The sequence below is a fragment of the Lactuca serriola genome, chromosome 4 (genome assembly GCF_051521515.1).
Source record: "Lactuca serriola cultivar US96UC23 chromosome 4, Lser_US96UC23_V15, whole genome shotgun sequence".
NCBI classification, from domain to species: Eukaryota; Viridiplantae; Streptophyta; class Magnoliopsida; order Asterales; family Asteraceae; genus Lactuca; species Lactuca serriola.
The window spans coordinates 108578415-108591086 of NC_136411.1; the positions used below are offsets into that span (position 1 = coordinate 108578415).

A 12672-nucleotide genomic window follows, 5' to 3' on the forward strand; every position below is an offset into this window, starting at 1 on the left:
ATAATAATAATAATAATAATAATAATAATAATAATAGCTCCTAATGTTACCAAAATTGTTTGAAGATTTTTGAACCAAGGGTGTTTGATGATTTTAGGATCCCTTTGAGTATTCGTCCTAATCGTGTTCAGCCTAACTAGATCATCTGGATGTATTAGATAATATTATATTATTATTTGATATTATCATAATATTGTATCTATGTTTGATGCATCTATCGAATTTATGTTTAATATAACTTTCATATTTTTAGTATTAATATTAGCATGAAAATCTACAATATAGTCTATAAATATTTTCTACAATATAGTCTATAAATATTTTTGAGATTAACGACGATGACAAGTAATATTTCTAAGATCTTAATAGTAACAATGTTTTTCCCAAGACAAAAGACTTGTCAAATCATTTTATTTTGTCCTAGATTTTCGTTGCCTAACCCAAGAATCTAACAACACAAATATATCAATTAATTTATAAGTGAAGGAAATGAAAAAGGGGGAAATGAAATCATAAACAAATACAAAGAAAGTAAAAGTTTCCTTCAAATGCAAGAAGGGAATATCTGTCACATTGTTCCTACTTCCTACATCATTGTACAAGAGTTTTTTTCTAAAGAAAAATATTACAAAACTTTTATATATATATATATATATATATATATATATATATATATATATATATATATATATATATATATATATATTGGAAAAATTATGTATATATTGGAATAGTAGGAGGCAAAATGTATTTCCAGAACAGAAATAACAAAATCCAAAAGGGTTACTGCTATACTAAGTTATACATAAAGCAACAAAAATTGTACATAGCAATGAATTTAGTCTTTTCCGCCATTCCTGACTAGCAAGAAATACCCCAAAACAGCACAAACAGCAGCAACCAAATTCCCTTCTTTGATCAATATCTTACCCACCGTCCGAGTAATCTCCGCCGTCAATTTCTTCCCTTCGACCACCAGCGATTTCCTCGGCTTCCCAAAAAAAGTCAACAAAACCAACACAGATATCCAAGTGACGACGGTGGCCGGAATCGCCACGGCTAAAGCGGCCGCCATCGAAAGAAGGCCGAAAATCACACCCAAAGCCACCGAAGCGTAGATCGCCGGCCACCCAGTTGAAGACGAAGGAGAGGTGGTAACGGCGGCGTCGTACCATGATAGAACTGATTGTAGGAGGTTCCATGATGATGACAAGAGGATTGTGTAGACAAATAAGAAGAGGAGAACCCATGTCCGGCGTTTGCTCATGAGCTTCAAGATAATCAAATACGTCGGGGAGGCAGTAGACGTCGGCGTTTGGTCCTGCTCTTGTCTATTACTGTTAACGGCCATTGGATCCGGGGCTGTATTATCTGTGTAGATTCAGTTAATGACTGCGTGAGTGGGTGGAATTAGGTTGAAATTGAATGATATGGTAAAGAAGGAGGATGAGATATAGCTCACACGCTTCAAGGACCACCACCACACTTATGTGAACATCTCTAGGAGGAACCTTGTCTTGTAATGATTTATTGAATTCTAAAGATTTAGTAAAGTAGTAACCGATGTTTATAAAACAATTTGTTTTCTGCCTAAATTAACCTTTTGAAATTTCATATTGTTTTTAAAAGACAAAATTAAATAATCGGCTATATTGATGGAAATGGGGCGGGGATGAGGCGGAGTTGGCGATTCATTTCCCCATCCCGACTCCCTAACCTCCTCCTCATCCCGACGGATACAGGAAATCAAATCTCAGCCTCTTTAGACTTTTAGTTTTTATCCCGTTCATTCTCAGCCCATCCCTGATCTATCAAAATAACAATTTCAACTTACATAAAAAAATAATCCAAGTTTAATAAACATTCAAAATCAGATTATGTTTACATCAATTATAAAATTTAACAAGCATCGAAACGAGAAGCAACGATTTCATATACAGACTATTGAACAAAGTGACGGCTGATGAACTCTTGGAATTGGAAACGTAATTTGGTATACGGACTTTGTCGTTGATGGTCTAATACATCTTACTTAATTCATGCTTAGTAGACTTAATTTATATATATATATATATATATATATATATATATATATATATATATATATATATATATATATATATATATATCCGGTAAGAAATTTTTTTTGGTAGGAAGGTAAGAAATTTTTTTTTCTACATATTTTTTTGACGAACAAAAAAAATGAATCAGTAGATGATTCATTTGTAAGATGATTCACAAGAAAAAATTCCCAAAAAAACATCTTTATGGTTCATTTTTAAGTAAATTAAGAAAAAATTCACTTTTGTAACAATTTTAGTGAATAACAACAAAATCATTGTATAAATGAATCATCGAGATGTTTTTTTGAGAATTTTTTCTTGTGAATCATCTTACAAATAAATCATCTAATGATTCATTTTATTTGTTCGCAAAAAAAAAATATGCAGAAAAAAAACTTCTTACCTTCCTACCAAAAATTTCCTTCTTATTTGATCTTGACTCTCTCTCTCTCTCTCTCTCTCTCTCTCTCTCTATATATATATATATATATATATATATATATATATATATATATATATATCTTATTAAACATATTACATATTTCTTGAAATTTAAGAGGTACAATACATACCGCCTCATGTACAGTTTATTATCCAATATCCGTTTACATAATTAATTTGAAATTAAACAATATTTTTTATTCCTAAAACCCTAAATAAGTTATTCCTAAACGCACAAATCCTAAACGCACCCACCGCCATTACATCTTCTACCTATTTGTTCTTCTTGCTTTCGTGAAAAGGTTTACGTATCGTAGATTTCGTCAACCATCATCTTCACCAAGAAGCGAGCGTCACAACCACAGTCACCGACTCTACACCATGGATCGTAATCAATTTCTCACTCCCAGGCAGAAACCTACATCGATTTCTTCTTCAATTCGTCTTGGTTTGGTTTCGGTTAGTGGTTTTTCTGAATTTTTTGTTTGTTTCTTTGTTGGTTTATGGTTAACGAAGGTTGATTTTTAGGTTTTGGTGTTCAATTTTTTTTTGTTTAACTGCATTCGTCACTCAAAATATGAGGTTATCAAATTCGATTATTTCTTGATTTCTTCTTCTACTTTCTTTCACATGTTCTTTGTTAACTACAAACTCAAATTGGGAACAAACAAAGCAACAATTCCATTCCAGATTACTAAAAATTGAAATGGAATGTTCAATTCCACTTTAGAGATGAACTTGTGCCTGATTTACATGAAGATCAATGGTCTTCAAGCTGCTACCCATGATCATGTATGTCTTAAACCTATTACATGAAGATTTTTTTAAGCTTATGATTGTAGTTTAAACGGTTACCACACCAACAATATAGTAGTGATTTATGGACTGCTTAGGATGAGGATCCTGATGTCGTGTGGATGCTTTTCACAGGGATTTGGAAGCTTATAAACTGGATGTGGATACTAATAAGGTGGGTTTTAGAAGATCTGTAAGAATAAAATTTTCTTTGATATGTAATCATTTGTATTTTTTTTATCTTCTTGAGTTTAGGACTACAAAAGGCCAAAGGAAAACACTTGTGCTTTAAAGATATAGATATCGAAACAAATGGAGGTGCCTCTTTGGTTCTAATAAAGCAAGGCATAGAAGTTGTGAAATAAATTTTTTTGTATAGTTTATGTAATTGGATTTCCTAAATGGGACCTGTCACACCCCAAAACCAAGAACGGCGGAAACGTTCTGGGGCGGAGGACGTCATGTACAGTATCATAACACAGTAAATGTAAATAAGCAAACAACATCATCCATTGCATTAAATATATAATATTAATACAAGCGTGTTCTGTACAGTTTTAGACACCAAAAATATAATGTAAATCAAAATAATATGATGAGTCTTGAATGCGCTTTATCTTCTCAAAAATTGGCATCGGTACCTGTCTACTGATGACTTGAGAATACAAGTTAATTTGAAAGAGTTTATCAGCATTAAGCTGGTGAGTTCATAAGTATTTTAGTGTCGATGTTTGTTAGCAAAAAGTTTGAACGTGTCTCAAGTGTAAGTTTGTAAAAATGTATGTAAGTGTTTGTAAAAGTTTGAATCTCTCAGAAAAACCTATATTTTCTATTAAAGTAGCCCTCTACCAAGGCTTAACTGGTTTGTATGCTTGTTTGTTGTAAAAGTGTGTAATTTCCCAAGTGTAACTATCATTTAACAAATATAGTTTGTACATTAATGTTTAAGTGAAATAATCACTAAAAATATGTAATGGGTAAATCATTGTAGTACTGTAGTTTTGTATTATAGGAACTACTGTTGTACTAACTACCTTAAACCGGATTTATATTAAGGTATATTGTGATAATTGCACCATACTATCGACTGGTAACAACGACATACGAATGGTCGTAATAACGGAATGACGTTGGGCACCCGCAGACCTACAGGTCCGGCTGTAGCTAGCAGCAAGGTGTAGGATAGTCAATCCAGTATAGATCTATATGCAAACTCACGCTCTCCCTCCAAGAGAATTCTGGCTACAACTCGGGTCATGACATTTAAGGCATGCTCCGATACAGTGGATCACAATTGTTAACGTATTCTTGTATATGTAGTGTAATGTTTCTCGTCTGGTATAGTTGTATATGTTCTCCTCCTAGTATAGTTGTATATGTTCTCTTTCTAGTATAGTTGTATATGTTCTCCTCCTAGTATAGTTGTATATGTTCTCTTTCTAGTATAGTTGTATATGTTCTCGTAGTAATGTAATGTATATGTTCTCATAGTAATGTAATGTATAGACTCATGAATGAACTGACTCATTGATCTAGAAGTTGTAGTAGTATGATCCTGTGTTACCCCGATGGTAACTTACTAGTGATGTGTATAGTACGCATGAATATGGAAGTAATTTTATGTCTATATATGTATAATTGATATATAACTAATATTGAAACGACCTTCGGACGGTCACCCGAAATCTCACCATACCACATCCAAATCGAGAAAAAGGAAATAGGGTGAATGGCCTTCCTAAGCCCTTTAAACATTACTTATATATCTATACATATATGGGCATGCAATTTATAAGAAGTAAAACAAAGTTTAATAAAAGCATTTGATAAGTAAAAGAGTTTGTAAAACATTTTGAAGTAAAGCAGTTTGATAAACAGTTTGAACAGTGATAAAATCATTGGTTTTCTAGTTATTAATCACATGTGATTTAATGTAATCACATGTGATTGATGTAATAACTATAAGCATTTAACTTGTATCCCCCCCCCCAATAAAAGTATTTAAAACATTTAAAAGTATTTCAAAGGTTAATTAAAGGGGTATGAACTCACCTGTGGTGAGTGGTTTGGATTGTAGTGTCGGATACCGTGCTAGGTGGCAAACGGAGACTTGTTCACACGCACGAGCCTAGTTATCATATAATGAGCATATATATATATATATATATATATATATATATATATATATATATATATATATATATATATAACTAATTAGCCAAATAGTAACTTAATGAAATAAGTCGGGACACTTAGGAACATGTAAACACTTTGTATAAGTGTTATAGGTCCTAATGGTTGCATCTAAGTTGTTATGGGACAAGGCTAAAGGGGGTTTAATGCACCAAGAACCTTGTATAAGAGTTTACTACCCATAAAACCCCACCCAAGGAGTTTACGGTCGTAAACCCTTGAGTTTACGGCCGTGAACTCCAATCTTGGTGGTTTTGGGTGTTTTAAGGTGCTAAATGATTTCTAGAATAAGCCTAGCTTGGTGGTTTAATCCTTTGGGTAGTTTAGGGCATAGATAAAACTCCTTTGAGGAGTTTACGGCCTAAAGACCATATCCCTTAGAGTTTACGGTCATAAACTCTCATGGGATGGATGTTTTAATTATTTCAAGTCTCTTGCACAAGTAGGATAATTTCTAGGCTTTTGATTTAGGCTAAGGGGAACCCTAGGCACACTTTGGTGCCGTTACTTGGAGTTTACGGCCCAAGAGCATTTCTTGGCCGTAAAATCCCTTTTAGGGATGATTTTGATGTGTTAAAGTCCCCATTTTAGCTACAAGTAATTGAGGGTTAAAGTCTAAAGCCTTAGGGGTGTGATTAGGGCACATTAAGCCCTTGAAAAAGGTGTTTACGGTCCAAGAAACTCTTGGGCCGTAAACTCCTAAAACTATGTGATCTTGATTGTTTTCTAGTCTCAAATGAACATACATATTATCCTAAGCTAGTTACCTAACAAGGAAATGGGACTAGATAGCCTTAAGGCTTCATTTTGGAGTTTACTCCCCAAGAACGTTCTTGGGCGGTAAAATCCCGGATCACATATATAAGACATACAATCGATGTTAATAAGCATGAAACAAACATTATAACACAACTAGAGAAGTGTACTCACGATTTGGAATGAAAACTCGAAGATCCGTGAGAGAGAATATGGCTTTTCTCTAGTTGGAAATGTGAATACTGAATGAATTTAGTTCGGAAATCAATTTATAGTCCTGAAATATTTTGGCAGAAAATATGTTTATTCCGAAATTGGACTCTAACATTATGAAGTTTGAAATGCTCAAGTTTCACAACCCCATGAGCATCCACTCTCCTGATATCTCCTTAAATGTAAACCCTAATGTACACAAACTTATTCGGAAAAGTCTGAAATTCATTGAAACTGGACTAGCTTCTATTGAATAGTTAATGTTCGTACAAAATGGAAATTTCGGGTTGTCACATCATCCCCCCGTTAGAAGGAATTTCGTCCCGAAATTAGAATTTAAGCAAATAAGAAGTTACAAACAATTAAGCGAAAAGATGAGGGTATTTCAGTTTCATCTGATCCTCGCGTTCCCAAGTGAATTTCGGTCCTCGCTTGGCGTTCCAGCGAACCTTCACGATAGGGATACGGCTTTGCTTCGTCTGCTTGACCTCACGGTCCATGATCTCTACTGGTTCTTCCACGAAGTTGAGGCTATCGTTGATCTCGATCTCGTCGAGTGGGATTACAAGAGTCTCGTCGGACAGACACTTTTTCAAGTTAGATACGTGGAATGTAGAATGTACATTATGAAGTGCGTCAGGTAGGTCGAGTTTGTAAGCTACGGGGCTGACTCTTGCAAGAATCTCGAAAGGCCCTATGTACCTCGGATTAAGCTTCCCACGCTTGCTGAAGCGTATCAAGCCTTTCCAGGGTGAGACTTTGAGAAGGACTCTGTCTCCCACATGAAATTCCAAAGGTTTTCTTCTTTTATCAACGTAGCTCTTCTGTCGGTCTCTAGAGGCTTTTAATCGTTCACGGATCTGAACGATTTTCTCTGTCGTTTCCCGAATGATCTCCGGACCGGTGAGAGTACTGTCGGAAGCTTGCCCCCTGTCTAATTGGGTATCACCCACCTCAGCCCAGCACAGAGGAGACCTGCACTGTCGGCCGTAGAGAGCTTCAAATGGAGCAACCTTGATGCTCGTGTGATAACTGTTATTATAGGAAAACTCGACAAGGGGTAAATGAGTATCCCATGCCTTCCCAAAGTCAATCACGCAGGCTCGCAACATATCTTCCAGTGTTTGGATGGTCCTCTCACTCTGTCCGTCGGTCTGTGGATGGTAGGTTGTGCTCATGTCCAGCCTTGTTCCTAAGGAATGTTGTAGTGATTGCCAGAATCTTGAGGTGAACCTACTATCTCTGTCGGAGATAATGGACATAGGTACACCATTTAGCCGTACGATTTCCCTAATGTATGTTCTCGTAAGTTTCTCCATCTTGTCAGTTTCTTTGATAGGCAGGAAGTGTGCAGACTTGGTCAATCTATCGACGATAACCCATATGGTATCAAGTCCACTCGTTGTCTTGGGCAACTTGGTTATGAAATCCATAGTGATCCGCTCCCACTTCCATTCTGGAATCTCTGGTTGTTGAAGTAAACCAGAGGGCTTCTAGTACTCGACCTTAACCTTTGCGCAAGTAAGGCATTTACTTACGAAGGTAGCAATCTCTGCTTTCATATTAGGCCACCAGTATAGCTTTTTAAGATCCAGATACATCTTATCTGAACCTGGGTGGACGGAATACCGAGTGTTGTGCGCCTCGGTCATGACCAAGTCTCGGAAACCACCGTGTTTCGGTGTCCAGATCCGGTTCATGAAATATAAGGCTCTGTCACCCTTGGCTTCTAAATTCTTGTCCATCCCTCTAAGGGATTCACTCGTCACATTTTCAGGTTTCATGGCTTCAAGTTGGGCCGCCTGAATTTTCTTAAACAAGTGTGAATGGATGATTATTGACAAAGACTTGACTTTGCGACCAGAATATTCCTTCCGACTTAGGGCATCTGCTACTACGTTGGCTTTACCCGGATGATAACGAATATCACATTCGTAGTCACTGAGTAGCTCGACCCACCGTCGTTGTCTCATGTTGAGCTCCTTCTGATCGAAAATGTGTTGTAAACTCTTGTGGTCGGTAAAGATAGTGCTTTTCGTTTCGTACAAGTAATGTCTCCAGATCTTCAGAGCAAACACCACTGCTCCTAGTTCAAGATCGTGGGTCGTGTAGTTAACCTCGTGTATCTTCAACTGTCTCGAGGCGTAGGCGACGACCTTACCTCGCTGCATCAGAACACACCCGAGCCCTTGATTTGATGCATCGCAATAGACTACAAAGTCTTCTATCCCTTCGGGGAGGGATAGTATTGGCGCGGTGCACAAGGCTCGTTTGAGCGTTTGGAACGCTTTCTCTTGTTTCTCTTCCCAGTCAAAGGGCACGCCTTTCTGGGTCAAGGTTGTAAGGGGTTTCGCTATTCGGGAGAACTTCTGAATGAATCTGCGGTAGTAGCCAGCGAGGCCTAGAAATTGACGAATTTCAGTAGGCGTCTTGGGTGCTGACCAGTTCTCAATGGCTTTAACTTTGGATGGGTCCACGTGGATTCCCTCTTCGCTTACCACGTTCCCTAAGAATTCGACTCTTCGGATCCAAAATTCACATTTCGAGAACTTCGCATAAAGTTTCTCCTTTCGTAATGTCCCTAGGACTTGTCGCAGGTGATCGCCATGTTCTTCCTTACTTCGGGAGTAGATCAGGATGTCGTCAATGAAAACGATGACAAACTGATCCAAGTAAGGTCGGCATACTCTATTCATCAGATCCATGAAGACTGCAGGCGCATTGGTCAATCCGAATGGCATCACCACGAACTCGTAATGTCCGTAACGAGTTCGGAAGGCTGTCTTCGGCACATCCTCCTCTAGTACTTGTAACTGGTGATATCCGGATCTCAGATCAATTTTGGAAAAATAGTTCGCCCCTTGCAGTTGGTCAAATAGATCGTCTATGCGAGGCAGAGGGTAACGATTCTTGACCATCAGTTTGTTGAGTTCTCTGTAGTCGATACACATACGGAATGATCCGTCTTTCTTCTTAACGAATAAGACCGGTGCTCCCCAAGGTGAGAAACTTGGCCTTATAAAGCCCTTACTGAGCAGTTCGTTAAGTTGACCAGAGAGTTCCTGCATCTCAGCTGGTGCTAAGCGGTAGGGCGACTTGGCTATTGGGGTAGCTCCTGGGACTAAGTCGATTCTGAACTCGACCTGTCGTTGCGGAGGTAATCCAGGTAGCTCTTCTGGGAAAATGTCGGGGAAGTCGCTCACTACTGGGATGTTCTTTAGTTCTTTCGTTTCGAGGCTCGTGTCGACAACGTGAGCAAGGAATGCATGGTATTCTTTACGCAGATACTTCTGCGCTCGAATACTTGATATTATACGAAGATTCGCACCAGGTTTGTCACCGTAGACTATAAGAGTTTCGTTATACGGAAGGTTTAGACGGATTGCTTTCTCGTAGCACATGATGTCGGCGCGATGAAGACTTAACCATTCCATGCCGATGATAACGTCGAAGCTTTTTATTGAGACCGGCATGAGGTCGATTGGGAATGAATGGTTATCTAGAGTTAGGATACAACCTAAGTATATGCTATTCGTACTTTCAGTTTTTCCATTAGCCATTTCTACTGTGAATTGTTCTTTGAGTGTGTGTGGTGGTTGTTTAAGCATGCGAGCAAATTTATGGTTTACGAAGCTTCGCTCTGCTCCACTATCGAACAGAATGCATGCATAGGAGTTATCGAGGAGGAACGTACCAGTTACCACTGTCGGGTCAGCAACTGCTTCCCTGTGGCCTATCGCTAGTACCTTCCCTGCTCCTCCAACATTCTTCGCTTTGGGGTAGTCCCTCCTAAAGTGGCCTGCTTCGCCACATCCATAGCAGGTCGGGCTCGCGCTAGAGCCAGGGACCTGGGTGATCGGTTGTGCCGGGAACTTACAGAAACGGACGGTGTGTCCTTTCCTGTTGCAGTTAGAGCACTGCATTTCACGGCAGGGGTCGTTGTGGTGGAAGTTGCATTTGTTGCACTTAGGAAAACTTCCAACATACTGCTTCCCTGGAGCAGTAGCAGCAGCAGGGGTTACCGCGGCATGCACTGCCACAACTTGCTGCTTTTTGGCAGCTTGCTGCTTCTTCTTTTCATCCCAGAATTTCCGCTTAGTGTCAGCGGGTTTGGAGGGTTCCGGGATGGTTAGGGTGGTTGTTGTTGCAGGGGTTTTGACTCCATGGTCAATGAGTCGCTGTGCCAGTCGCTTGGCACTGTCGAAGGCAGCGGGGTTTGATGCTAGGACATTCCCCTGATACGGAGGCAGTAGCCCCCATATGTACCTTTCGATCTTTTCCCCCTCAGTGGGAACCATATTGGGGCAGAAGGCCACCAGTTCGCTGAATCGGGCAGTATAAGCGACCACGTTGGTGCCCTTCATAGTCAGGTTTCAAAGTTCCTGCTCTAATTTCTGGACTTCGCCCCTCGAGCAATATTCCTTAATCATGAGGTCTTTCATTGTTTCCCAACCCATGTCATTGGCTACGACGAGGGTTAGTGCTTTAACGTGGCCGTTCCACCACGTCAGGGATTTTCCCTCAAAGGTGCATGCGGCATATTTGACTTTGCTTGCAGTAGGGCATGAACAAATTTCGAAGATTGATTCAGTCTTCTCGAATCATTGTGAGAGGGCAATGACTCCGCCGGTGCCATGGAAAGGCTTCGGCTTGCAATTGGTGAAATCCTTGTAAGAGCACTCTCTCGAGCGCACAGGGGTTTCAACCGGAATTGATTCAACAGGGGTTCCACCTCTGTTGGCATCAGATGAGTGATACTAAGCCATGGCAGTTGCCACTGCTGCAGCTACGGCAGCATTCAAGGCTGCAATATCGATGACCGGAGGCGGAGGAGGTGGTGGAGGTGCAGGGTTATTCTTGGGAGATTTGCGAGGAGGCATCTTTCAGCTATAAGTTTATAAAGATAAGAAAAATGGTAAGAATCAACTTGTAAGCAACGTGAAAGTGACACATGGACTAACTAACCATATCCCAACAGTTGAATGAGTGCTTGAGATCACAACAAAGAATATTAGTAGGAAACACAAATGTATAGATTTTTCCCACAGATTCAATAGATGTCAATAATACTGGTATTACTGATGTAATAAGTTCAGGGAAAATCAACCTATCAGTAGGTCTTACATCATACCATACAGAAAAGTTTGATAGTTCTTAGATTCCTAATTAGAGTACTGAAAGTTAGGAATATTTTACAGACAAGTGTTACTTAGAGCACAGATGTTAAAGGCTATTCCTTAACCAAAAGACAGAGATGTACTAGACATCATCTAACGGCGATGGGAATTCCTCGGGCGAGTCCTGAGGTCTGACACTTGACGAAACACCTCTTGAAGGTGTCGCTCCTGAGCCCTCTGACGGGCTCTCCAAGACTTCAGCTCGGGAGGTAGCCAGCTGTTGCTGCAGGGTTTCATTGGTTCTCCGGGTCCGTTCCATGTCTTCTTCAAGACGGCGGATGTGGACTGTGTTGACACCAGAGTTGGCATCAATCTCCATGACCCGGTCGATGGCTGCTCGACCTTGCTCAACATTACGAGTTATTCTGCGGATAATGACGGGCAGAGCTCGACCCGCAGAGCCACCATCGCTAACGTGGTAAAAGGTTCGGTCCCCGAAGTAAGGTAAGGGTTGACCCTGTTCGTCACTCCAGCGATTCAAGTTGGTTGCCCACAAGGGAGTTGGACCTGGAAAAGCTGGTTGGGGATTGTTGTTCGGGGCTTGACCTACTAGCGTTAGGTTGTTGACTTCAGGCTCGGAGTCGGATCCATCAGAAAAGCCTTCTGCGAGGTGATCATCCAAAGGGATTGGATGCTCATCTTCGGGCTCTTCTTCGATCCACCCGGCATTGCCTTCATTTGGAAAGTACAGGTCGCCGTGATGGAATCCAGCCATTTAAATCTACGCGAGAAGAGAGGTATAAGAATATAGTATACATGTAACTAGTAGTACAAAATACACCTATAGTATTTTAAGTTTAAGTTCTACTGATCTTCTTGTGGTATTGTTGGTAAGTTTTTAGACTTGTTAACACATCACAACCATTCTAGGGCATATGCTAATCACTCCTCAGACCAGCATAGTTGATCAGGCTATGCCATTCCCAGGACTGACCATACATCCCCGAGCTCACTTGTGATATTTAACAATCGTAATACTTTTGTTCTTGTCATTGTGACACTGATTTTAGTATGAATGCAAACTAGTATACTTA

General features: G+C 39.7%; 1 protein-coding gene across 1 annotated transcript; it reads right to left on the reverse strand.

Moving 5' to 3' along the window:
* Window positions 1-703: 703 nt before the first annotated feature.
* LOC145102280 (uncharacterized) lies at window positions 704-1539 on the reverse strand. The gene has a single exon (XM_079039667.1). It carries the CDS (start codon window positions 1349-1351, stop codon window positions 839-841), a length of 513 nt encoding a protein of 170 aa, XP_078895793.1. The 5' UTR covers window positions 1352-1539; the 3' UTR covers window positions 704-838.
* Window positions 1540-12672: the final 11133 nt, after the last annotated feature.